This window comes from Somniosus microcephalus, unplaced genomic scaffold (assembly GCF_052327205.1).
Source record: "Somniosus microcephalus isolate GS21.2 unplaced genomic scaffold, FLI_Smic_1.0 unresolved_chr7, whole genome shotgun sequence".
NCBI classification, from domain to species: domain Eukaryota; kingdom Metazoa; phylum Chordata; class Chondrichthyes; order Squaliformes; family Somniosidae; genus Somniosus; species Somniosus microcephalus.
In genome coordinates this window covers 38,782,536-38,807,539 of record NW_028225185.1, presented here as the reverse complement: position 1 = coordinate 38,807,539, position 25,004 = coordinate 38,782,536, and the positions used below count along the sequence as shown (strand labels likewise).

Genomic DNA, 25,004 nt, shown 5'->3' with positions numbered 1-25,004 from the left:
GGCAGTGGGTTCCAGATTCCAACCACCCTCTGGGTGAAAAAGTTTTTCCTCAAATCCCCTCTAAACCTCCTGCCCCTTACCTTGAAACTATGCCCCCTGGTTACTGACCCCTCTACTATGGGGAAAAGTTCCTTTCTATCCACCCTATCTATGCCCCTCATAATTTTGTACACCTCAATCAGGTCCCCCCTCAGCCTTCTCTGCTCTAAGGAAAACAACCCCAGCCTGTCCAGTCTCTCTTCATAGCTGAAGCGCTCCAGCCCAGGTAACATCCTGGTGAATCTCCTCTGCACCCTCTCCAATGCAATCACATCCTTCCTATAGTGTGGCGACCAGAACTGCACACAGTATTCCAGCTGTGGCCTAACTAGCGTTTTGTACAGCTCCATCATAACCTCCCTGCTCTTATATTCTATGCCTCGGCTAATGAAGGCAAGTATCCCATATGCCTTCTTAACCACCTTATCTACCTGTCCTGCTGCCTTCAGGGATCTATGTACATGCACACCAAGGTCCCTCTGATCCTCTGTCCTTCCTAGGGTCCTAACATTCATTGTGTATTCCCTTGCCTTGTTAGTCCTCCCAAAATGCATCCCCTCACACTTTTCAGGGTTAAATCCATTTGCCACTGTTCTGTCCATCTAACCATCCCGTCTGTAATGTCCTGTAGCCTGAGGCTTCCCTCCTCGCTATTTACCACACCGCCAATTTTCGTGTCATCTGCCAACTTACTGATCATAGTACTTACTGATTGAAGCCCGAGGCCCTGACATGAAGGCACCACAACTGGAGCATCAATCAGCCAGGCTGATTTCCATTCATCGATGACGTTACCCCAAGCCTTGGAGAATTGTAAGGTGACAACAGGGCTTAACTTTTATAAATAAAAGCAAATCTTTATTGGACTGCAGGCATTTTCAACACATCAGGGGCAATGGTCAGCTACGGTATCACAGGGAGGGAGCATACAGGCTCCCGAACAATGGTATACAAAATTAGAGTCCCCTTTTACTACGGGACTTTGTGCTCAATGAGATGTGGGGTATTACTGTAAGGGAACGGAATCGTTCAAATTTCAGACATCACACTCTCCCAGGGCAGGTACAGCACGGGTTAGATACAGAGTAAAGCTCCCTCTACACTGTCCCATCAAACACTCCCAGGGCAGGTACAGCACGGGTTAGATACAGAGTAAAGCTCCCTCTACACTGTCCCATCAAACACTCCCACGGCAGGTACAGCACGGGTTAGATACAGAGTAAAGCTCCCTCTACACTGTCCCATCAAACACTCCCAGGGCAGGTACAGCACGGGTTAGATACAGAGTAAAGCTCCCTCTACACTGTCCCCATCAAACACTCCCAGGGCAGGTACAGCATGGGTTAGATACAGAGTAAAGCTCCCTCTACACTGTCCCATCAAACACTCCCAGGGCAGGTACAGCACGGGTTAGATACAGAGTAAAGCTTCCTCTACACTGTCCCATCAAACACTCCCAGGGCAGGTACAGCACGGGTTAGATACAGAGTAAAGCTCCCTCTACACTGTCCCCATCAAACACTCCCAGGGCAGGTACAGCACGGGTTAGATACAGAGTAAAGCTCCCTCTACACTGTCCCATCAGACACTCCCAGGGCAGGTACAGCACAGGTTAGATACAGAGTAAAGCTCCCTCTACACTGTCCCATCAAACACTCCCAGGGCAGGTACAGCATGGGTTAGATACAGAGTAAAGCTCCCTCTACACTGTCCCCATCAAACACTCCCGGGGCAAGTACAGCACGGGTTAGATACAGAGTAAAGGTCCCTCGACACTGTCCCATCAAACACTCCCAGGGCAGGTACAGCACGGGTTAGATACAGAGTAAAGCTCCCTCTACACTGTCCCATCAAACACTCCCAGGGCAGGTACAGCACGGGTTAGATACAGAGTAAAGCTCCCTCTACACTGTCCCATCAAACACTCCCAGGGCAGGTACAGCACGGGTTAGATACAGAGTAAAGCTCCCTCTACATTGTCCCATCAAACACTCCCAGGGCAGGTACAGCACGGGTTAGATACAGAGTAAAGCTCACTCAACACTGTCCCATCAAACACTCCCAGGGCAGGTACAGCACGGGTTAGATACAGAGTAAAGCTCCCTCTACACTGTCCCCATCAAACACTCCCAGGGCAGGTGCAGCACGGGGTTAGATACAGAGTAAAGCTCCCTCTACACTGTCCCATCAAACACTCACGGGGCAGGTACAGCACGGGTTCGATACAGAGTAAAGCTCCCTCTACACTGTCCCCATCAAACACTCCCAGGGCAGGCACAGCACGGGTTAGATACAGAGTAAAGCTCCCTCTACACTGTCATATCAAACAGTCCCAGGTCAGGTACAGCACGGGGTTAGATACAGAGTAAAGCTCCCTCTACACTGTTCCATCAAACACTCCCAGGGCAGGTACAGCACGGGTTAGATACAGAGTAAAGCTCCCTCTACACTGTCCCATCAAACACTCGCAGGGCAGGCACAGGACGTGGTTAGATACAGAGTAAACCTTCCTCTACACTGTCCCATCAAACACTCCCAGGGCAGGTACCGCACGTGTTAGATAGAGAGTAAAGCTCCCTCTACACTGTCCCCATCAAACACTCCCAGGGCAGGTACAGCACGGGGTTCGATACAGAGTAAAGCTGCCTCTACACTGTCACATCAAACACTCCCAGGGCAGGCACAGCACGGGTTAGATACAGAATAAACCTCCCTCTACACTGTCCCCATCAAACACTCCCAGGGCAGGTACAGCACGGGTTAGATACAGAGTAAAGCTCCCTCTACACTGTCCTATCAAACAGTCCCAGGGCAGGTACAGCATGGGTTAGATACAGAGTAAAGCTCCCTCTACACTGTCCCATCAAACACCCCCAGGGCAGGTACAGCACGGGTTAGATACAGTGTAAAACTCCCTCTACACAGTCCTATCAAACAGTCCCAGGGCAGGTACAGCACGGGTTAGATACAGAGTAAAGCTCCCTCTACACTGTCCCATCAAACACTCCCAGGGCAGGCACAGGACGGGGTTAGATACAGAGTAAAGCTTCCTCTACACTGTCCCATCAAACACTCCCAGGGCAGGTACCGCACGGGTTAGATAGAGAGTAAAGCTCCCTCTACACTGTCCCCATCAATCACTCCCAGGGCTGGTACAGCATGGGGTAGATACAGAGTAAAGGTCCCTCTACACTGTCCGATCAAACACTCCCAGGGCAGGGACAGCACGGGTTAGATACAGAGTAAAGCTCCCTCTACACTGTCCCATCAAACACTCCCAGGGCAGGCACAGCACGGGTTAGATACAGAGTAAAGCTCCCTCTGCACTGTCCCCATCAAACATTCCCAGAGCAGGTACAGCACAGGTTAGATACACAGTAATGCTCCCTCTACACTGTCCCATGAAAAACTCCCAGGGCAGGTACAGCACGGGTTAGATACAGAGTAAAGCTCCCTCTACACTGTCCCATCAAACACTCCCGGGTCAGGTACAGCACGGGTTAGATACAGAGTAAAGCTCCCTCTACACTGTCCCATCAAACACTCCCAGGGCAGGTACAGCACGGGTTAGATACAGAGTAAAGCTCCCTCTACACTGTCCCATCAAACACTCCCAGGGCAGGTACAGCACGGGTTAGGTACAGAGTAAAGCTCCCTCTACACTGTCCCCATCAAACACTCCCAGGGCAGGTACAGCACGGGTTAGATACAGAGTAAAGCTCCCTCTACACTGCCCCATCAAACACTCCCAGGGCAGGTACAGCACGGGTTAGATACAGAATAAAGCTCCCTCTACACTGTCCCCATCAAACACTCCCAGGGCAGGTACAGCACGGGTTAGATACAGAGTAAAGCTCCCTCTACACTGTCCCCATCAAACACTCCCAGGGCAGGTACAGCACGGGTTAGATACAGAGTAAAGCTCCCTCTACACTGTCCCATCAAACACTCCCAGGGCAGGTACAGCACGGGTTAGATACAGAGTAAAGCTCCCTCTACACTGTCCCCATCAAACACTCCCAGGGCAGGTACAGCACGGGTTAGATACAGAGTAAAGCTCCCTCAACACTGTCCCCATCAAACACTCCCAGGGCAGGTACAGCATGGGTTAGATACAGAGTAAAGCTCCCTCTACACTGTCCCCATCAAACAATCCCAGGGCAGGTACAGCACGGGTTAGATACAGAGTAAAGCTCCCTCTACACTGTCCCCATCAAACACTCCCAGGGCAGGTACAGCATGGGTTAGATACAGAGTAAAGCTCCCTCTACACTGCCCCATCAAACACTCCCAGGGCAGGTACAGCATGGGTTAGATACAGAGTAAAGCTCCCTCAACACTGTCCCCATCAAACACTCCCAGGGCAGGTACAGCATGGGTTAGATACAGAGTAAAGCTCCCTCTACACTGTCCCCATCAAACACTCCCAGGGCAGGTACAGCACGGGTTAGATACAGAGTAAAGCTCCCTCTACACTGTCCCCATCAAACACTCCCAGGGCAGGTACAGCACGGGTTAGATACAGAGTAAAGCTCCCTCTACACTGTCCCAACAAACACTCCCAGGGCAGGTACAGCACGGGTTAGATACAGAGTAAAGCTCCCTCTACACTGTCCCCATCAAACACTCCCAGGGCAGGTACAGCATGGGTTAGATACAGAGTAAAGCTCCCTCTACACTGCCCCATCAAACACTCCCAGGGCAGGTACAGCATGGGTTAGATACAGAGTAAAGCTCCCTCAACACTGTCCCCATCAAACACTCCCAGGGCAGGTACAGCATGGGTTAGATACAGAGTAAAGCTCCCTCTACACTGTCCCCATCAAACACTCCCAGGGCAGGTACAGCACGGGTTAGATACAGAGTAAAGCTCCCTCTACACTATCCCATCAAACTCTCCCAGGGCAGGTACAGCACGGGTTAGATACAGAGTAAAGCTCCCTTTACACTCTCCCATCAAACACTCCCGGGGCAGGTACAGCACGGGTTAGATACAGAGTAAAGCTCCCTCTACACTGTCCCATCAAACACTCCCAGGGCAGGTACAGCACGGGTTAGATACAGAGTAAAGCTCCCTCTACACTCTCCCATCAAACACTCCCAGGGCAGGTACAGCACGGGGTTAGTTAGAGGGAGCAGAATAATTCATTTTACAGAAAGTGTGTGGAGGCTGTGGGTTGTGGAATTAGTGACTGTATGGGAGACCGTATCAACACTGAAGGAATGGGTTCGATCGAAGGTTGAAGGAACGTGGAGGAAAGGATAACGGGAGCAGAGTGGGCGCATGGGGTTCGAACTGCTGCTCGTGTGGTGGACAAGGAACAGCATGGCGTGGATGGGCCGAGCGGCCTGCTTGCTCGCTGTGATTTCGACGTGATGCCAGCTTTTTGTTGGGCAAGAGGATTAAGGGCTGCGCAACCAAGGCGGGGTAGATGGAGTTAAGGAGCAGGCCGGCTGTGATCTAAATGAATGGGGAGGGGCAAACGGGCTCGAACAGCCTCCTCCTGTTCCTAAACAACAACAGAAAAGGCTGGAAAAACTCAGCAGGCCAGGGCGGCATCCATGGAGAGAGAAACGGAGTCAGCGTTTCGGGTCGAAACCCTTCGTCAGGACTGAGAGAAAAAGGCAGGGAATGAAACAGATTAAAAGGCAGTTTGGGTGCTGGGAAATGGGGGAGGGGGTGAAAGAAGAGATATTGGGGGGGAAATTCAGTTGTTGGCGCCTCCCGTTAGCGCCTTAAGAGAGCGCTAATGGGGCGCAAAGCAACTCGCGCCCGGGCGCGGCGATGTTTGCGCCGCTCGCGAAATTCACTAGACATTTTGCGGCGGCGCTAAACACTCCCGCCACGATCTCCTGCGCCGGCAGATCGTGACGTCAGTCGAGTGCGCAACGCCCCGGTAGCGCCCCGGACCGGATATTGAGTGGCGCCCCCTGCCTTACCGCCTGCCGCTAGCGACGACAGGTTGAGGGGAGCGTTTTGCAGTCGGGAAGGGACTCGGGGAGCGCTATTTAAAGGCGGCCGCGTCCTGCCTTTTTTTGTCGGTGACATTTTTGCACCACGCATTCTGAGAGAGAGAGCGACAGACTTCTGGAGAGATTCAACGCTGTGTGAAGGAGTTTTGGGTACTGAGCAGCACTTTGCAGGTTCATTTTGATTTGCCCTTCCTTGCTTCGCCAGCGCTCTGAGGTAGCGCCTCGCTCCTCGGCCTTTGCCCCTTAAGAGAGGTGTGAAGCGCCTGATTTAGCGCTCCAATCACCTCCAGGGGCGATAAAAGCCAAGCTTGCTGTCGGAGGCGATAATTAGCGCCAGGCGCTAAACCTTGCGCACGGCCGATAATGGCGCCCCAAATGGGACGATACTGAATTTCTCCCCCATTAAGAGATATTCAAGGCAAGACGAGATAGTAATAGGACAGGTATAGAAACAAACAATGGTTCTAGGTGAAGTGTGAAACGCGCTGGCAGAGTGAGAGATAGCTGCCATGTAGGAGAGAGAGAGAAAAAAGGAAAAGTTACAAACCAAAGGTGTGGATAAAATATAAAAATATAATAGGGGCCGAGGTTATGATCTGAAGTTGTTGAACTCGATATTGAGTCCGGAAGGCTGTGAAGTGCCGAATCGGAAGATGAGGTGCTGTTCCTCGAGTTTACGGTGAGCTTCCGTGGAACAATGCAAGAGGCCGAGGACGGTGAGGTCCGAGTGGGAGTGGAGCGGTGAATTGAAGTGACAGGCGACCGGAAGCTCGGGGTCCACCCTTACGGACTGAACGGAGGTGTTCCGCAAAGCGGTCCCCCAATCTGCGTTTGGTCGCCTGATTCCTAATCCGCCCCAGGCCTGAGGTTGCATTCCGCCCGTGCGCGCGTTCCGCCATTTTCCTTGGAGCAGCCTGAGGCCAAGTTAGTAACGCACCTCTCGATTGGTCAACAGCTGCTGATTGGGTCGTTGCGATGGGAGACACAATGCGGGGTGGGGAGGGGGGGGAAGGGGGGCTGTGGGGGAGGGGGAACTTTAGTCTTCGAACCGCTGTGGACGCAGAACGATGCTCTGGTAGGACCGGATGCAGGAGAAGGCGGTGGGTGGGATCAATCGCCGATCAATCAGGTTGTTCTCCAGGTGAATTGAGACCAGGTTGGAGTCCTCGCTGATCCGGGTGTCGCAGACGGAGTCCAAGGGAACGTACCTTGGATTGGCGGGGTGGGAAAAGGATTGGAAAACGCAGTTGAAACATCAAAAGTTACAATAAGCAAGTCTCGAACACGAAACAATTCCAAACGTTCCAGCTAGAATTACTTGTCGGCCGTGGCTCACTGGGTCTCACTCTCCCCTCTGAGTCAGAAGGTCGTGGGTTCGAGCCCCCACTCCACAGACTCGAGCCCCGTAACCCAGACCCGACACTCCCCCAGTGCCAGTACTGAAGGAGCGCCGCACTGTCGGAGGGGCAGTATTGAGGGAGCGCCGCACTGTCGGAGGGGCGGTACTGAGGGAGCGCCGCACTGTCGGAGGGGCGGTACTGAGGGAGCGCCGCACTGTCGGAGGGGCGGTACTGAGGGAGCGCCGCACTGTCGGAGGGACGGTACTGAGGGAGCGGCGCACTGTCGGAGGGTCAGTACTGAGGGAGCGCCGCACTGTCGGAGGGGCGGTACTGAGGGAGTGCCGCACTGTCGGAGGGGCGGTACTGAGGGAGCGCCGCACTGTCGGAGGGGCGGTACTGAGGGAGCGCCGCACTGTCGGAGGGTCAGTGCTGAGGGAGCGCCGCACTGTCGGAGGGGCGGTACTGAGGGAGCGCCGCACTGTCGGAGGGGCGGTACTGAGGGAGCGCCGCACTGTCGGAGGGGCAGTACTGAGGGAGCGCCGCACTGTTGGAGGGACGGTACTGAGGGAGCACCGCACTGTCGGAGGGGCGGTACTGAGGGAGCGCCGCACTGTCGGAGGAGCGGTACTGAGGGAGCGCCGCACTGTCGGAGGGGCAGTACTGAGGGAGCGCCGCACTGTCGGAGGGGCGGTACTGAGGGAGCGCCGCACTGTCGGAGGGGCAGTACTGAGGGAGCGCCGCACTGTCGGAGGGGCGGTACTGAGGGAGTGCCGCATTGTCGGAGGGGCAGTATTGAGGGAGCGCCGCACTGTCGGAGGGGCAGTACTGAGGGAGTGCCGCACTGTCGGAGGGGCAGTACTGAGGGAGCGCCGCACTGTCGGAGGGGCGGTACTGAGGGAGCGCCGCACTGTCGGAGGGGCAGTACTGAGGGAGCACCACACTGTCGGAGGGGCGTTACTGAGGGAGCGCCGCACTGTCGGAGGGGCGGTACTGAGGGAGCGCCGCACTGTCGGAGGGGCAGTACTGAGGGTGCGCCGCACTGTCGGAGGGGCAGTACTGAGGGAGCGCCGCACTGTCGGAGGGGCGGTACTGAGGGAGTGCCGCACTGTCAGAGGGGCGGTACTGAGGGAGCGCCGCACTGTCGGAGGTGCGGTACTGAGGGAGTGCCGCACTGTCAGAGGGGCAGTACTGAGGGAGCGCCGCACTGTCAGACGTCTTTCGGGATGAGACCTCAAACCCGAGGCCTCCGTTTGGAAGAAGAGCAGGGGGGAGTTCTCCCCGGTGTCCTGGGGCCAATATTTATTCCTCAACTGACATCTGGTCCTTATCACATTGCAGTTTAACTTTTCAAAATTCCCCTTTTGAAAGTTACTATTGAATCTGCTCCCACCGCCCTTTCAGGCAGCGCATTCCAGATCACAACAACTCGCTGCAGAAAATGAATTCTCCTTTTTTTTATATTCGTTTCTGGGATGTGGGCGTCGCGGGCGAGGCCCAGCATTTATTGCCCATCCCTAATCGCCCTCGAGAAGGTAGTGGTGAGCCGCCTTCTTGAATCGCTGCAGTCCATGTGGTGAAGGTGCTCCCACAGCGCTGTTAGGGAGGGAGTTCCAGGATTTTGACCCAGCGACGATGAAGGAACGGCCGATATATTTCCAAGTCAGGATGGTGTGTGTGACGGGGAGGGGAACCTGGAGATGGCGGTGTTCCCATGCGCCTGCTGCCCTTGTCCTTCTAGGTGGAAGAGGTCACGGGTTTGGGAGGTGCTGCCGAAGAAGCCTTGGCGAGTTGCTGCAGTGCATCTTGTAGATGGTCCACACTGCAGCCACGGTGCGCCGGTGGTGGAGGGAGTGAATGTTTAAGGTGGTGGACGGGGTGCCGATCAAGCGGGCTGCTTTGTCCTGGATGGTGTCGAGCTTCTCGAGTGTTGTCGGAGCTGCAACTCATCCAGGCAAGTGGAGAGTGTTCCATCACACTCCTTACTTGTGCCTTGTAGATGGTGGAAAGGCTTTGGGGAGTCAGGAGGTGAGACACTCGCCACAGAATACCCAGCCTCTGACCTGCTCTTGTTGCCACAGTATTTATGTGGCTGGTCCAGTTAAATTTCTGGTCGATGGTGACCCCCAGGATGTTGATGGTGGGGGATTCGGCGATGGTAATGACGTTGAATGTCAAGGGGAGGTGGTTAGACTCTCGCTTGTTGGAGATAGTCATTGCCTGGCACTTGTGTGGCGCGAATGTTACCTGCCACATATCAACCCAAGCCTGAACGTCGTCCAGGTCTTGTTGCATGCGGGCACGGACTGCTTCATTATCTGAGGAGTTGCGATTGGCACTGAACACTGTGAAGTCATCAGCGAACATCCCCATTTCTGACCTTATGTTGGAGGGAAGATGAAGCAGCTGAAGATGGTTGGGCCTAGGACACTGCCCTGAGGAACTCCTGCAGCGATGTCCTGGGGCTGTGATTATTGACCTTCAACCATCACAACCATCTTCCTTTGTGCTAGGTATGACTCCAGCCAGTGGAGCATTTTCCCCCTGATTCCCATTGACTTCAGTTTTACTAGGGCTCCCTGATGCCACACTCGGTCAAATGCTGCCTTGATGTCCTCATCTCCCCGCTGGTTCTTTTGACGATTATCTTCAATCTGTGTCCTCTGGTTACCGACCCACCTGCCACTGGAAACAGTTTCTCCTTATTTACTCTATCAAAACCCTTCAGGATTTTGAACAACTCTCTTAAATCTCCTCTTTAACCTTCTCTGCTCTAAGGAGAACAACCCCAGCTTCTCCAGTCTCTCCACATCACTGAAGTCCCTCATCCCTGGTACCATTCTGGTCAATCTCCCCTTAAACTTCTCTGCTCTAAGGAGAACAACCCCAGCTTCTCCAGTCTCTCCACATCACTGAAGTCCCTCATCCCTGGTACCATTCTGGTCAATCTCCCTTTTAACCTTCTCTGCTCTAAGGAGAACAACCCCAGCTTCTCCAGTCTCTCCACATCACAGAAGTCCCTCAATCCTGGTACCATTCTGGTCAATCTCCCCTTAACCTTCTCTGCTCTAAGGAGAACAATCCCAGCTTCTCCAGTCTCTCCACATCACTGAAGTCCCTCATCCCCGGTACCATTCTGGTCAATCTCCCCTTAACCCTCTCTGCTCTAAGGAAAACAACCCCAGCTTCTCCAGTCTCTCCACGTCACTGAAGTCCCTCATCCCTGGTACCATTCTGGTCAATCTCCCCTTAACCTTCTCTGCTCCAAGGAGAACAATCCCAGCTTCTCCAGCCTCTCCACATCACTGAAGTCCCTCATCCCTGGTACCATTCTGGTCAATCTCCCCTTAACCTTCTCTGCTCTAAGGAGAACAATCCCAGCTTCTCCAGTCTCTCCACATCACTGAAGTCCCTCATCCCTGGTACCATTCTGGTCAATCTCCCCTTAACCTTCTCTGCTCAAAGGAGAACAATCCCAGCTTCTCCAGTCTCTCCACATCACTGAAGTCCCTCATCCCTGGTACCATTCTGGTCAATCTCCCCTTAACCTTCTCTGCTCTAAGGAGAACAATCCCAGCTTCTCCAGTCTCTCCACATCACTGAAGTCCCTCATCCCTGGTACCATTCTGATCAATCTCCCCTTAACCTTCTCTGCTCCAAGGAGAACAATCCCAGCTTCTCCAGTCTCTCCACATCACTGAAGTCCCTCATCCCCGGTACCATTCTGGTCAATCTCCCCTTAACCCTCTCTGCTCTAAGGAGAACAATCCCAGCTTCTCCAGTCTCTCCACATCACTGAAGTCCCTCATCCCTGGTACCATTCTGGTCAATCTCCCCTTAACCTTCTCTGCTCTAAGGAGAACAACCCCAGCTTCTCCAATCTCTCCACATCACTGAAGTCCCTCATCCCTGGTACCATTCTGGTCAATCTCCCCATAACCTTCTCTGCTCCAAGGAGAACAATCCCAGCTTCTCCAGTCTCTCCACATCACTGAAGTCCCTCATCCCCGGTACCATTCTGGTCAATCTCCCCTTAACCTTCTCTGCTCTAAGGAGAACAACCCCAGCTTCTCCAGTCTCTCCACATCACTGAAGTCCCTCATCCCTGGTACCATTCTGGTCAATCTCCCCATAACCTTCTCTGCTCCAAGGAGAACAATCCCAGCTTCTCCAGTCTCTCCACATCACTGAAGTCCCTCATCCCCGGTACCATTCTGGTCAATCTCCCCTTAACCTTCTCTGCTCTAAGGAGAACAACCCCAGCTTCTCCAGTCCCTCCACATCACTGAAGTCCCTCATCCCCGGTACCATTCTGGTCAATCTCCCCTTAACCTTCTCTGCTCTAAGGAGAACAACCCCAGCTTCTCCAGTCTCTCCACATCACTGAAGTCCCTCATCCCTGGTACCATTCTGGTCAATCTCCTCTTAACCTTCTCTGCTCTAAGGAGAACAACCCCAGCTTCTCCAGTCTCTGCATGAAACTGAATTTCTTTACGCAGCGAGTTGTTGTGATCTGGAACGCGCTGCCTGAAAGGGCGGTGGGAGCAGATTCAATAGTAACTTTCAAAAGGAGGAATTGGAGAAATACTTGAAGGGGAAAAATGTGCCGGGCTGTGGGGAAAGAGCAGGGGGGAGTGGGACTGATTGGAGAGCTCGTTCAACGATCCGGCACAGGCGCGACGGGTCGAATGGCCTCCTCCTGTGCTGTCGGATTCGATTCACTGACTGGGAGCGGGAGCCTCCTCACCTGATCTGGTTGTCGCTGAGGCGGAGGACCTGCAGGGAGCGCAGTTTGAGGAGGCCTCGCGGGACGGCCCGCAGGCTGTTGTGGTCCAGCAGCAGCTCCTGCAGGGAGCGGTAGAGGCCGAGGAAGGAGATGCCGTGGATGCCGTCGTCGCGCAGGCGGTTGTAGGAGAGGTGGAGGAACTCCAGGCCCGGCCGCAGGTGGGCGAAGACGTAGCCGGGGATCCGCTCGATCTGGTTGTGGTGGAGCAACAGCTGCTTCAGGCCCGTCGGCAGGAACGAGGGCACGTGGACCATCCTATTGTGGGACAAGTCCAGGGACTCCAACTTCCTGAAATACACCCGGTTAAAGACGTTAACGGCAATGAGACGTTAATGGCAATACTCCCAGGGCAGGTACAGCACGGGTTAGATACAGAGTAAAGCTCCCTCTACACTGTCCCATCAAACACTCCCAGGGCAGGTACAGCACGGGTTAGATACTGAGTAAAGCTCCCTCTACACTGTCCCCATCAAACACTCCCAGGGCAGGTACAGCACGGGTTAGATACAGAGTAAAGCTCCCTCTACACTGTCCCATCAAACACTCCCAGGGCAGGTACAGCACGGGTTAGATAAAGAGTAAAGCTCCCTCTACACTGTCCCCATCAAACACTCCCAGGGCAGGTACAGCACAGGTTAGATACAGAGTAAAGCTCCCTCTACACTGTCCCCATCAAACACTCCCAGGGCAGGTACGGCACGGGTTAGATACAGAGTAAAGCTCCCTCTACACTGTCCCATCAAACACTCCCAGGGCAGGGACAGCACGGGGTTAGATACAGAGTAAAGCTCCCTCTACACTGTCCCCATCAAACACTCCCAGGGCAGGTACAGCACGGGTTAGATACAGAGTAAAGCTCCCTCTACACTGTCCCATCAAACACTCCCAGGGCAGGTACAGCACGGGTTAGATACAGAGTAAAGCTCCCTCTACACTGTCCCATCAAACACTCCCAGGGCAGGGACAGCACGGGGTTAGATACAGAGTAAAGCTCCCTCTACACTGTCCCCATCAAACACTCCCAGGGCAGGTACAGCACGGGTTAGATACAGAGTAAAGCTCCCTCTACACTGTCCCATCAAACACTCCCAGGGCAGGGACAGCACGGGGTTAGATTCAGAGTAAAACGCACGTTGTGGGTGAGATCTGGAATGAGTTAGCTGTGAGGTAGGATCCACTCCCTGCCAGGCTCGGCACAGAAAATCAGCCCTGTGTTTCACAACCCTGTCTTGTTCCGTTCGCTCCCATCCTATTCTGATTACGCTGATCAGGAGCAGATGCTGCCTGTCACTCGTGGGCTTGGTGTTACTGAAGGCACATCAAAGGCTGTCCTTGGGGCGTGTATGGTGTTCGTCAGTTTTATTGCCTTGTACTAGCCAAAGCCACTGCCTGCTCCCTCCACCCGCTCCGCCACCAACCCTGAGGCGTAGAATTGTACCAAACTGGCACTCGACCACCCCCCCCCCCAGCTGAAGCACAACCAACTGTGAGTTGGCATCGGAAATTGATGCTCGGTGGAAGCAAAGCATTCGGGTTTGGAGGACAGGCTGCCTGGCGTGGCCTGGGCAGATCCCCACAGCTCGTTGGGCCGAAGCCAACCGCCCCGGTGTTTATGCCGATCCCTCGAGGTGTTTGAAGGTCAATTAAATCCCGGCAACAGAGTGACCAGCCGCTCTCGTTCGTTGGTACTCGTCTCTTCTTCTCGTCTTGGGCAGTCCCTCGGAACCGAGGATGACTTGCTTCCACACTAACAATGAGTTCTCAGGTGACTGATGAGTCCAATGCGGGACCGACAGTCTCTGTCACAGGTGGGGCAGACGGTGGTTGAAGGGGTGGGTGTGGGGTACTTGGGTTGATGTGCGCTCCTTGCGCTGCCTGCGCTTGGCTTCCGCTTGCTCCCGGCGAAGAGACTCGAGGTGTTCGGCGCCTTCCCGGATGCTTCTCCTCCACTTTGTGCGGTCTCGGGCCAGGGATTCCCAGGCGTCGGTGGGAATGTTGCACTTTTTCCAAGGAGGCTTTGAGGGTGTCCTTGAAGTGTTTCCTCTGCCCACCTGGGGCTCTCTGGCCGTGCCGGAGCTCCGAGTAGAGCGCTTGTTTTGGGAGTCTCGTATCGGGCATGCGGACAATGTGACCCGTCCATCGGAGCTGATCGAGTGTGGTCAAAGCTTCAATGCTGGGGATGTTGGCCTGAGCGAGAACACTGACGTTGGTGTGCCTATCCTGCCAATGGATTTGCAGGATCTTGCGGAGGCAGCGTTGGTGGGACCTCTCCAGTGCTTTGAGGTGCCTGCTGTACATGGTCCATGTCTCTGAGGCATACAGCAGGGCGGGTATCACTGCTGCCCTGTAGACCATGAGCTTAGTGCCGGGTTTGAGGTCCTGGTCTTCAAACACTCTCTTCCTCAGGCGACTGAAGGCTGCACTGGCACACTGAAGGCGGTGTTGGACTTCGTCGTCGACGCCTGCCCTTGTTGATAGTAGGCTCCCGATGTATGAAAAGTAGTCCACGTTGTCCAAGGCCTCGTCATGGATTTTGATAATCGGGGGGCAGTACTGTGTGGCGGGGGCAGGTTGGTAGAGGACCTTTGTCTTACGGATGTTTAGTGTAAGGCCCATGCTCTCGTACGCTTCGGTGAAGGCGTCGACGATGGTTTGGAGTTCGACCTCCGAGTGTGCGCAGACACAAGCGTCATCTGCATACTAGGCCACCGGGGAAGACTGTCGATCTGCCCCCTTGCCGCCTCCCACACTCCCTTCCCGCCACCCCCCAACCGTAGGAGGCCGTGCCGACAGCTCTTTGCGCTCCTCCAATTCTGGCCTCTCGCGCATCCCCCGAATTCCATTGCTGCGCCATTGGCGACCGCGCCAGGGCCCCGAGCTCTGGAATCTCCTCCCTAAACCTCTCCACCTCTCTCTCTCCTCCTTAAAACCGACCTCGTTGGCCAAGCTTTCGGTCATTTGTCCTAAATTTCTCCTTATGTGGGTCAGTGTTGAATTTTTCTCCGATAATACTGCTGTGAAACTAAATTAAAGACGCTGGCTAAATGGAAGTTGTTGCTGCCAAGACTGGACGTAAGTTGCTGATGAGATCCGTTGGCAGACTGGGTGCAGCCAAGGGTCAAATTGTGACCTTTCACCTCCAGGAGATGTCCAAATCTCCATCCCCCGTCCCTCAATAAGTCTTGCTTGACCTACACTGATTACTTTTCCCCCCAAAGCACTAGATTTAAAATCATGGTCCTTCTCTCCAAATGCCTCCTCGCCCTATCCTTGCACCCTTCTCCAGCCTTACGACCATCTCCAGTTTCCTACAATCCTTCAACGGTGGACTCTCATGGCCCTCCCATTTTCTCGCCCTACCATCAATGGCAGACCCATCTGCTGCCTCTTGCCCCTCTCCCTGGCATTCTGTCCCTAAACTAATTACAAGGCATGTGTGGTCCCAAGTCACATTGCAACGTCTTATCTGCGGCTCAGTCGGTCTCACTCTCTCGCCTCGGAGTCAGAAGGTCGTGGGTTCGAGCCCCCGCTCCAGAGACGCGAGCCCCGTAATCCAGGCCCGACACTCCCCCAGTGCCAGTGCTGAGGGAGCTCCGCACTGTCGGAGGGGCGGTACTGAGGGAGCACCGCACTGTCGGAGGGGCGATACTGAGGGAGCGCCGCACTGTCGGAGGGGCGGTACTGAGGGAATGCCGCACTGTCGGAGGGGCCGGTACTGAGGGAACGCCGCACTGTCGGAGGGGCAGTACTGAGGGAGCGCCCCACTGTCGGAGGGGCGGTACTGAGGGAGCGCCGCACTGTCGGAGGGGCGGTACTGAGGGAGTGCCGCACTGTCGGAGGGGCCGGTACTGAGGGAACGCCGCACTGTCGGAGGGGCAGTACTGAGGGAGCGCCCCACTGTCAGAGGGGCGGTACTGAGGGAGCGCAGCACTGTCGGAGGGTCCGGTACTGAGGGAACGCTGCACTGTCGGAGGGGCAGTACTGAGGGAGCGCTGCACTGTCGAAGGGGCGGTACTGAGGGAACGCCGCACTGTCAGAGGGGCGGTACTGAGGGAGCGCTGGACTGTCGGAGGGGCAGTACTGAGGGAGCACCCCACTGTCGGAGGGGCGGTACTGAGGGAGCGCAGCACTGTCGGAGGGTCCGGTACTGAGGGAACGCCGCACTGTCGGAGGGGCAGTACTGAGGGAGCGCTGCACTGTCGAAGGGGCGGTACTGAGGGAACGCCGCACTGTCAGAGGGGCGGTACTGAGGGAGCGCTGGACTGTCGGAGGGGCAGTACTGAGGGAGTCTTTCAGGATAAGATGTTAAATCCAAGGCCCCCTTCTGCCCTCTCAGGTGGATGTAAAAGATCCCACGGCCACTATTGGAAGAAGAGCAGGGGGGAGTTCTCCCCGGTGTCCTGGGGCCCAATATTTATCCCTCAACCAACATCACTAAAACAGATGATCTGGTCATTTATCACATTGCTGTTTGTGGGAGCTTGCTGTGCTCAAATTGGCTTCCGCGTTTCCCACATTACAACAGTGACTACACTTCAAAAAAAGTCCTTCACTGGCTGTGTAGAGCTTTGGGACGTCCTGAGGTGGTGAAAGGTATGAGGTGGACTGAAGATTAATGTTGGGTGTGTCCCTCAGGAATTCAACTCGATGCTGGTTCATCATCACCCAGCAAGCCTCATCCTGTGTCCTGACACTCCCGCTGATTATCATCAGTTATGTAAACGCCTTGATTCCTTGGAAGAAAATAATAATGTTGCCAGCTCCCCTCTCCATCCTCCTCCGCCTCCTCATACCCCCGTCTGATGGTGTTATGTTGCAACATAGGAACAGGAGGAGGCCCATTCAGCCCCCTCGAGCCTGTTATATTAGGAACAGGAGGAGGCCGTTCAGCCCCTCGAGCCTGCTACACAGGAACAGGAGGCCATTCAGTCCCTCGAGCCTGTTACATTAGGAACAGGAGGCCATTCAGCCCCTCGAGCCTGTTACATTACGAACAGGAGGAGGCCCATTCAGCCCCTCAAGCCTGTTACATTAGGAACAGGAGGAGGCCCGTTCAGCCCCCTCGAGCCTGTTACATTAGGAACAGGAGGAGGCCCGTTCAGCCCCCTCGAGCCTGTTACATTAGGAACAGGAGGAGGCATTTCAGCCCCTCGAGCCTGTTACACAGGAACAGGAGGAGGCCATTCAGCCCCTGAAGGAGCGCTGCACTGTCGGAGGGGCAGTGCAGAGGGAGCGCCACACTGTCGGAGGGGCGGTACTGAGGGAGCGCCGCACTGTCGGAGGGGCGGTACTGAGGGAGCGCCTCACTGTCGGAGGGGCAGTACTGAGGGAGCGCCGCACTGTCGGAGGGGCAGTACTGAGGGAGCGCCACACTGTTGGAGGGGCAGTACTAAGGGAGCGCCGCACTGTCGGAGGGGCGGTACTGAGGGAGCTCCACACTGTCGGAGGGGCAGTACTGAGGGAGCGGCACACTGTCGGAGGGGCGGTACTGAGGGAGCGCCTCACTGTCGGAGGGGCAGTACTGAGGGAGCGCCGCACTGTCGGAGGGGCAGTACTGAGGGAGCGCCACACTGTTGGAGGGGCAGTACTAAGGGAGCGCCGCACTGTCGGAGGGGCGGTACTGAGGGAGCTCCACACTGTCGGAGGGGCAGTACTGAGGGAGCGGCACACTGTCAGAGGGGCGGTACTGAGGGAGCGCCGCACTGTCGGAGCGGCGGTACTGAGGGAGCTCTGCACTGTCGGAGGGTCGGTACTGAGGGAGCGCCGCACTGTCGGAGGGGCGGTACTGAGGGAGCGCCGCACTGTCGAAGGGGCGGTACTGAGGAAGCGCCTCACTGTCGGAGGGGCGGTACTGAGGGAGCTCCGTACTGTCGGAGGGGCAGTGCTGAGGGAGCACCGCACTGTGGGAGGGGCAGTGCTGAGGGAGCACCGCACTGTGGGTGGGGCAGTGCTGAGGGAGTGCCGCACTGTCGGAGGTGCCGTCTTTCGGATGAGATGTTAAACCGAGCCACGCCTGCCCTGTCAGTTGGGACGTAAAAGATCCCACGGCCACTATTGGAAGAAGAGCAGGGGGGAGTTCTCCCTGGTGTCCTGGGGCCAATATTTATCCCTCAACCAACATAACAAAAAAACAGATGATCTGGTCATTTATCACATTGCTGTTCGTGGGAGTTTGCTGTGCACAAATTGGCTGCCTCGTTTCCCACAGTGACCACACTTCCAAAAAAGTCCTTCATTGGCTGTAAAGCACTTTGAGATGTCCGGTGGTCATGAAAGGCGCTATATAAATGTAAGTCTTTCTTTCTATCTTAGATCGAAGGCCTGTAGTTTCGGGGCCCCACGCGCGGAAACATTGTCTCCCGATCTTCCCTGTCGAACGTCCTTTCATAATTTTACAGGCCTCTATCTGTTGAATCTCTCAGCTGGAGAAAAGAGGGTGGTAAATAGCGAGGAGGGAAGCCTCAGGCTACAGGACGATATAGACGGGTTGGTCAGATGGGCGGAACAGTGGCAAATGGAATTTAACCCTGAAAAGTGTGAGGTGATGCATTTTGGGAGGACTAACAAGGCAAGGGAATACACAATGAATGGTAAGACCCTAGGAAGTACAGAGGGTCAGAGGGACCTTGGTGTGCATGTACATAGATCCCTGAAGGCAGCAGAACAGGTGGATAAGGTGGTTAAAAAGGCATATGGGATACTTGCCTTCATTAGCCGAGGCATAGAATATAAGAGCAGGGAGGTTATGATGGAGCTGTACAAAACGCTAGTTAGGCCACAGCTGGAATATTGTGTGCAGTTCTGGTCGCCACACTATAGGAGGGATGTGATTGCATTGGAGAGGGTGCAGAGGAGATTCACCAGGATGTTACCTGGGCTGGAGCGCTTCAGCTATGAAGAGAGACTGGACAGGCTGGGGTTGTTTTCCTTAGAGCAGAGAAGGCTGAGGGGGGACCTGATTGAGGTGTACAAAATGATGAGGGGCATAGATAGGGTAGATAGAAAGGAACCTTTCCCCTTAGTAGAGGGGTCAATAACCAGGGGGCATAGTTTCAAGGTAAGGGGCAGGAGGTTTAGAGGGGATTTGAGGAAAAACTTTTTCACCCAGAGGGTGGTTGGAATCTGGAACTCACTGCCTGAAAGGGTGGTAGAGGCAGGAACCCTCACAACATTCAAGAAGCATTTAGATGAGCACTTGAAACGCCACAGCACACAAGGCTACGGACCAAGTGCTGGGAAATGGGATTAGAATAGACGGGGCTTGATGGCCGGCGCGGGCATGATGGGCCGAAGGGCCTCTTTCTGTGCCGTATAACTCTATGACTCTATGACTCCTGTATCAGTCCTTCCTTGGATTAAGGGGGGAAGGACTGCCCTGAGTTCGAGATAGGACTTGCTTTTCAATCACGTTGGTTGCCTTATCTGAGGAAGGATGTTCTTGCCATGGAGGGAGTGCAGCGAAGATTCACCAGGCTGATACCTGGGATGGCAGGAATGACGTATGAGGAGAGATTGGGTCGATTGGGCTTATACTCGCTGGAGTTTAGAAGAATGAGAGGGGATCCTATTGAAACTTATAAAATTCTAACAGGACTGGACAGACTAGATGCAGGAAGGATGCTCCTGATGGTCGGGGGAGTCCAGAACCAGGGGTCACAGTCTAAGGATAAGGAGTAAGCCATTTAGGACAGAGATGAGGAGGAATTTCTTCACCCAGAGAGTGGTGAACCTGTGGAATTCTCTACCACAGAAGGCAGTTGAGGCCAATTCATTAAATATATTCAAGAAGGAGTTAGATATATTTCTTAAGGCTAAAGGGATCAAGGGATATGGGGAGAAAGCAGGGATAGGGTACTGAATTTGGATGATCAGCCATGATCTCATTGAATGGTGGAACAGGCTCGAGGGGCCGAATGGCCTACTCCTGCTCCTATCTTCTATGTTTCTATGATATGAATATTTTATATCAGTCTTTACAGTAGAAGACACTAAGAATATCCCAACACTGGACAAACAGGGGGCTAAAGCGGGGGGGGGAGCTAAACACGATCAAAATCACGAAGGAAGTGGTACTCGGTAAAATAATGGGACTCAAGGCGGATAAATCACCTGGACCTGATGGCTTACATCCTAGGGTCTTGAGGGAAGTGGCGGTAGGGATTGTGGATGCATTGGTAATAATTTTCCAAAACTCCCTGGACTCGGCAAAGGTCCCGGCAGACTGGAAAACTGCTAATGTAACACCCTTATTTAAAAAGGGCAGTAGACAGAAGGCTGGAAACTATAGACCGGTTAGCCTAACATCTGTGGTAGGTAACATTTTGGAGTCCATTATTAAGGAGACAGTAACAGGACAATTGGATAATCATAATTTAATAGGACAAAGTCAGCATGGTTTTATGAAGGGGAAGTCATGTTTGACAAATTTGCTGGAGTTCTTTGAGGAAGTAACATATAGGGTGGATAAAGGGGAACCAGTGGACGTAGTGTATTTAGACTTCCAAAAGGCATTTGACAAGGTGCCACACAAAAGATTATTGCTTAAGATAAAAAATCACGGGATTGGGGGTAATATTCTGGCATGGATAGAGGATTGGCTATCTAACAGAAGGCAGAGAGTGGGGATAAATGGTTCATTCTCAGACTGGCAATCAGTAACTAGTGGTGTTCCGCAGGGGTCAGTGCTGGGTCCCCAACTCTTTACAATCTATATTAACGATTTGGAGGAGGGGACCGAGTATAACATATCAAAGTTTGCAGATGATACTAAGATGGGAGAGAAAGTAGTGAGTGAGGAGGACATAAAAAACCTGCAAGGGGACATAGACAGGCTAAGTAAGTGGGCAGAGATTTGGCAGATGGAATACAATACTGGAAAGTGTGAGGTTATGCACTTTGGCAGGAAAAATCGTAGAGCAAGTTATTATCTTAATGGCAAGAAACTGGAAAGTGCTGAAGTACAAAGGGATCTGGGGGTCCTGGTGCACGAAACTCAAAAGGTTAGTATGCAGGTGCAGCAAGTGATTAAGAAGGCCAATGGAATGTTGGCTTTCATTGCTAGGGGGATAGAATATAAAAATAGGGAGGTATTGCTTCAGTTGTACAAGGTATTGGTGAGACCGCACCTGGAATACTGCGTACAGTTTTGGTGCCCATACTTAAGAAAGGACATACTTGCTCTCGAGTCAGTACAAAGAAGGTTCACTTGGTTAATCCCGGGGATGAGGGGATGGACATATGAGGAGAGGTTGAGTAGATTGGGACTCTACTCATTGGAGTTCAGAAGAATGAGAGGCGATCTTATTGAAACATATAAGATTGTGAAGGGGTTGGATCGGGTGGATGCGGGGAGGATGTTCCCGATGATGGGTGAAACTAGAACTAGGGGGCATAGTCTTAGAATAAGGGGCTGCTCTTTCAAAACTGAGATGAGGAGGAACTACTTCACTCAGAGGGTGGTAGGTCCATGGAATATGCTGCCCCAAAAAGCTGTAGAAGCTACATCATTACATAAATTTAAAACAGAAATAGACAGTTTCCAAGAAGTAAAGGGAATTAAGGGTTACGGGGAGCGGGCAGGAAATTGGACATGAGTCTAGGTTCGGATCGGTCATGGCCCTGTGGGTAGCGGAGCAGGCCCAGGGGCCGTGTAGCCTGATCCTGCTCCTATTTCTTATGTTCTTATGTTCTTATTCCCCGGCGCGCTACGCTGTGACGTGGATTCTGATTCTCTCTCGATTGACTCCTGGGATGGGGGGATTGCCCTATGAGGAGAGATTGAGTAGATTGGGCCAATACTCTCTGGAGTTTAGAAGAATGAGAGGTGATCTTATTGAAACATATAAGATTCTGAGGGGGGATTGACAGGGTAGATGCTGAGAGGCTGTTTCCCCCCTGGCTGGAGAGTCTAGAACCAGGGGTCACAGTCTCAGGATAAGGGGTCGGCCATTCAGGACTGAGATGAGGAGGAATTTCTTCACTCAGAGGGTGGTGAATCTTTGGAATTCTCTGCCCCAGAGGGCTGTGGAGGCTCAGTCGTTGAGTATATTCAAGGCTGAGATCGAGAGATTTTTGGACTCGAGGGGAATCAAGTCAAAGTGGAGTTGAGGTCGAAGATCAGTCATGATCTTATTGAACCTGTGGAATTCTCTACCACAGAAGGCAGTAGAGGCCAATTCATTAAATGTATTCAAGAAGGAGTTGGATATATTTCTTAAGGCTAAAGGGATCAAGGGATATGGGGAGAAAGCAGGGACAGGGTACTGAATTTGGATGATCAGCCATGATCTCATTGAATGGCGGAGCAGGCTCAAGGGGCCGAATGGCCTACTCCTGCTCCTATATTCTATGTTTCTATGTTTCAGCAATTCAGCAAAGCACACTCCCCCGTTTAGAGGCGGAGGGCTGGGCCAAGACAAACTACCTCGTAAATTCCCCACTCAGAAAAAGGAGCCAAGGGCCTTGTGGATTCTGCGGTTTTCATAATGGTTTCTGTTGAAGAATGTTACAAGAGTTTGATTTATTTCACACTCCCTCTCTTTCAGGCAACGCTTGGCTTTCGATGGCCAAATACTGCGGATGCTGGAAATCGGAAATAACAACAGAAAACGCTGGAAAAACTCGGCAGGCCAGGCAGCATCCGTGGAGAGAGAAACAGAGTCGACGTTTCAGGTCGAAGACCATGGGGCAGGATTTTCATTGGGCCATGGAGGCGGGATTGGAGGCGTGTGGGGGGGGTATTAAAATCTCGAAATCGGGGGGCACGAACCCATCCCGCCCCCAACCCGCCTCCATGCCCGTTTCCCAGGAGGCGGGTACCCGACCCGCGCTGGGACCTGCGTCCCCGAGGTGGGAAGGGGATTAGTGCTAATTAACTGCCTGTTAACAGTTAACAGGCAGTTTTTAGCCTAATCCCTATTTTTATTCCTGAAGTGTGGGATTCCCGACGGCTCCAAACCACGCCAAGTTAGCGAGGCGGCCCGTCGGGATGAAGGGCTTGGAGGGTTCGAGATGTCCGGTGTTCAGGTGAGTGATGGGTGCATGAGTGCAGAGGTAAGTGTGTTTGGTGTGTGTAAAGTGTTTGAAGAAGTTTTACTGACCTTTACAGGCTTCTTTCCTTCAGGTCTCGGGAGTCCCGCATCTCACCGGCACAGAAAGCAGAATGGCCGCCAGCTGTCAAAAGTTGCAGCATTCAGCTTTCTGTTCTGGAGAGATCTCTAAATCATCCTGACAGGAAGGAATTAACTTAGAGTACAGATTGTCAGTGTTTGACAGCTTCACAGAGCTGTGGAACGCTGATATTTCATCTGTCAAAAGCTCTTGACAGATGAAATGTCAATCCCTGACGTCACCTGTAACCGGGTGGCCCTTAATTGGCCTGCTGAGCCCGCTGGGCGGGCTCAACAAGGTCAATCAAGTCAAAATCACGTGGGTTGGCTAGAACTCGATGGAGGCGGGACTACAACCCCGAAAGTTGTAGTCCCGCCTCCTACCCGACTCCTCAATGAAAATCCAGCCCCTTTCGTCAGAACTGGAAAAAAGCGGGAAAAGGAACAGATTTGAAAGCAAGTTTAGGGGCTGGGGAAAGGGGGAGGGGATGAAAGAACAAAAGGGAAGGTCTGTGATAGGATGGAAGGCAGGAGAGGTAAAGAGGCATTGAGAGATATTCAAGGCGAGACTAGATGGTAATGGGACAGGTTAAGAGACAAAGGATGGCTCTTGATAAGAACATAAGAACATAAGAAATAGGAGCAGGAGTAGGCCAATCGGCCCCTCGAGCCTGCTCCGCCATTCAATAAGATCATGGCTGATCTGATCCTAACCGCCAATCTACTATCACAGAACCATCTCCTGAATCTAACAGAATTAGACACACGAAATAGGAGCAGGATCAGGCTACACGGCCCCTGGGCCCGCTCCGCTACCCACAGGGCCATGTCTGATCCGAACCTAGACTCATGTCCAAATTCCTGCCCGCTCCCCGTAACCCTTAATTCCCTTTACTTCTAGGAAACTGTCTATTTCTGTTTTAAATTTATGTAATGATGTAGCTTCTACAGCTTTTTGGGGCAGCATATTCCATGGACCTACCACCCTCTGAGTGAAGTAGTTCCTCCTCATCTCAGTTTTGAAAGAGCAGCCCCTTATTCTAAGACTATGCCCCCTAGTTCTAGTTTCACCCATCATCGGGAACATCCTCCCCGCATCCACCCGATCCAACCCCTTCACAATCTTATATGTTTCAATAAGATCGCCTCTCATTCTTCTGAACTCCAATGAGTAGAGTCCCAATCTACTCAACCTCTCCTCATATGTCCATCCCCTCATCCCCGGGATTAGCCGAGTGAACCTTCTTTGTACTGACTCGAGAGCAAGTATGTCCTTTCTTAAGTATGGACACCAAAACTGTACGCAGTATTCCAGGTGCGGTCTCACCAATACCTTGTACAACTGAAGCAATACCTCCCTGTTTTTATATTCTATCCCCCTAGCAATGAAAGCCAACATTCCATTGGCCTTCTTAATCACTTGCTGCACCTGCATACTAACCTTTTGAGTTTCGATGGAGTATGAATTGCGCAGGCAGAATGAAAGACAGCTGCCATGTGAGAGGGAAGGAAAAAAAACACAAACAAAAAGTGTGGATAAAAAATATATATATGATAGGGGCCGAGGTTATGATCTGAGATTGTTGAACTCGCTGTTGAGTCCTGAAGACTGTAAAGTGCCTAATCGAAAGATGAGGTGCTGTTCCTCGAGCTTACGCTGAGCTTCCGGGGCAGCACGGTGGCAGAGTGGTTAGCACTGTTGCCTCACAGCGCCAGGGACCCGGGTTCGAATCCGGCCTCGGGTGACTGTCTGTGTGGAGT

The 25,004-nt window shown here is 53.2% G+C and overlaps 1 protein-coding gene across 1 annotated transcript in view; it reads right to left on the bottom strand.

Annotated features, from left to right (window-relative positions):
* Window positions 1-1,939: 1,939 nt before the first annotated feature.
* LOC147086816 (extracellular matrix protein 2-like) overlaps window positions 1,940-25,004 on the bottom strand; it is a 197,942-nt gene continuing 174,877 nt past the window's right edge. The window contains exons 3-4 of the mRNA XM_085978326.1: window positions 12,097-12,423; window positions 1,940-7,220 (exon numbers count right to left, since the gene is read on the bottom strand). Of these exons, the coding sequence (XP_085834452.1) occupies window positions 7,049-7,220; window positions 12,097-12,423 (499 nt within the window). The 3' untranslated portion in view covers window positions 1,940-7,048. The remainder of the gene's footprint in view (window positions 7,221-12,096; window positions 12,424-25,004) is intronic.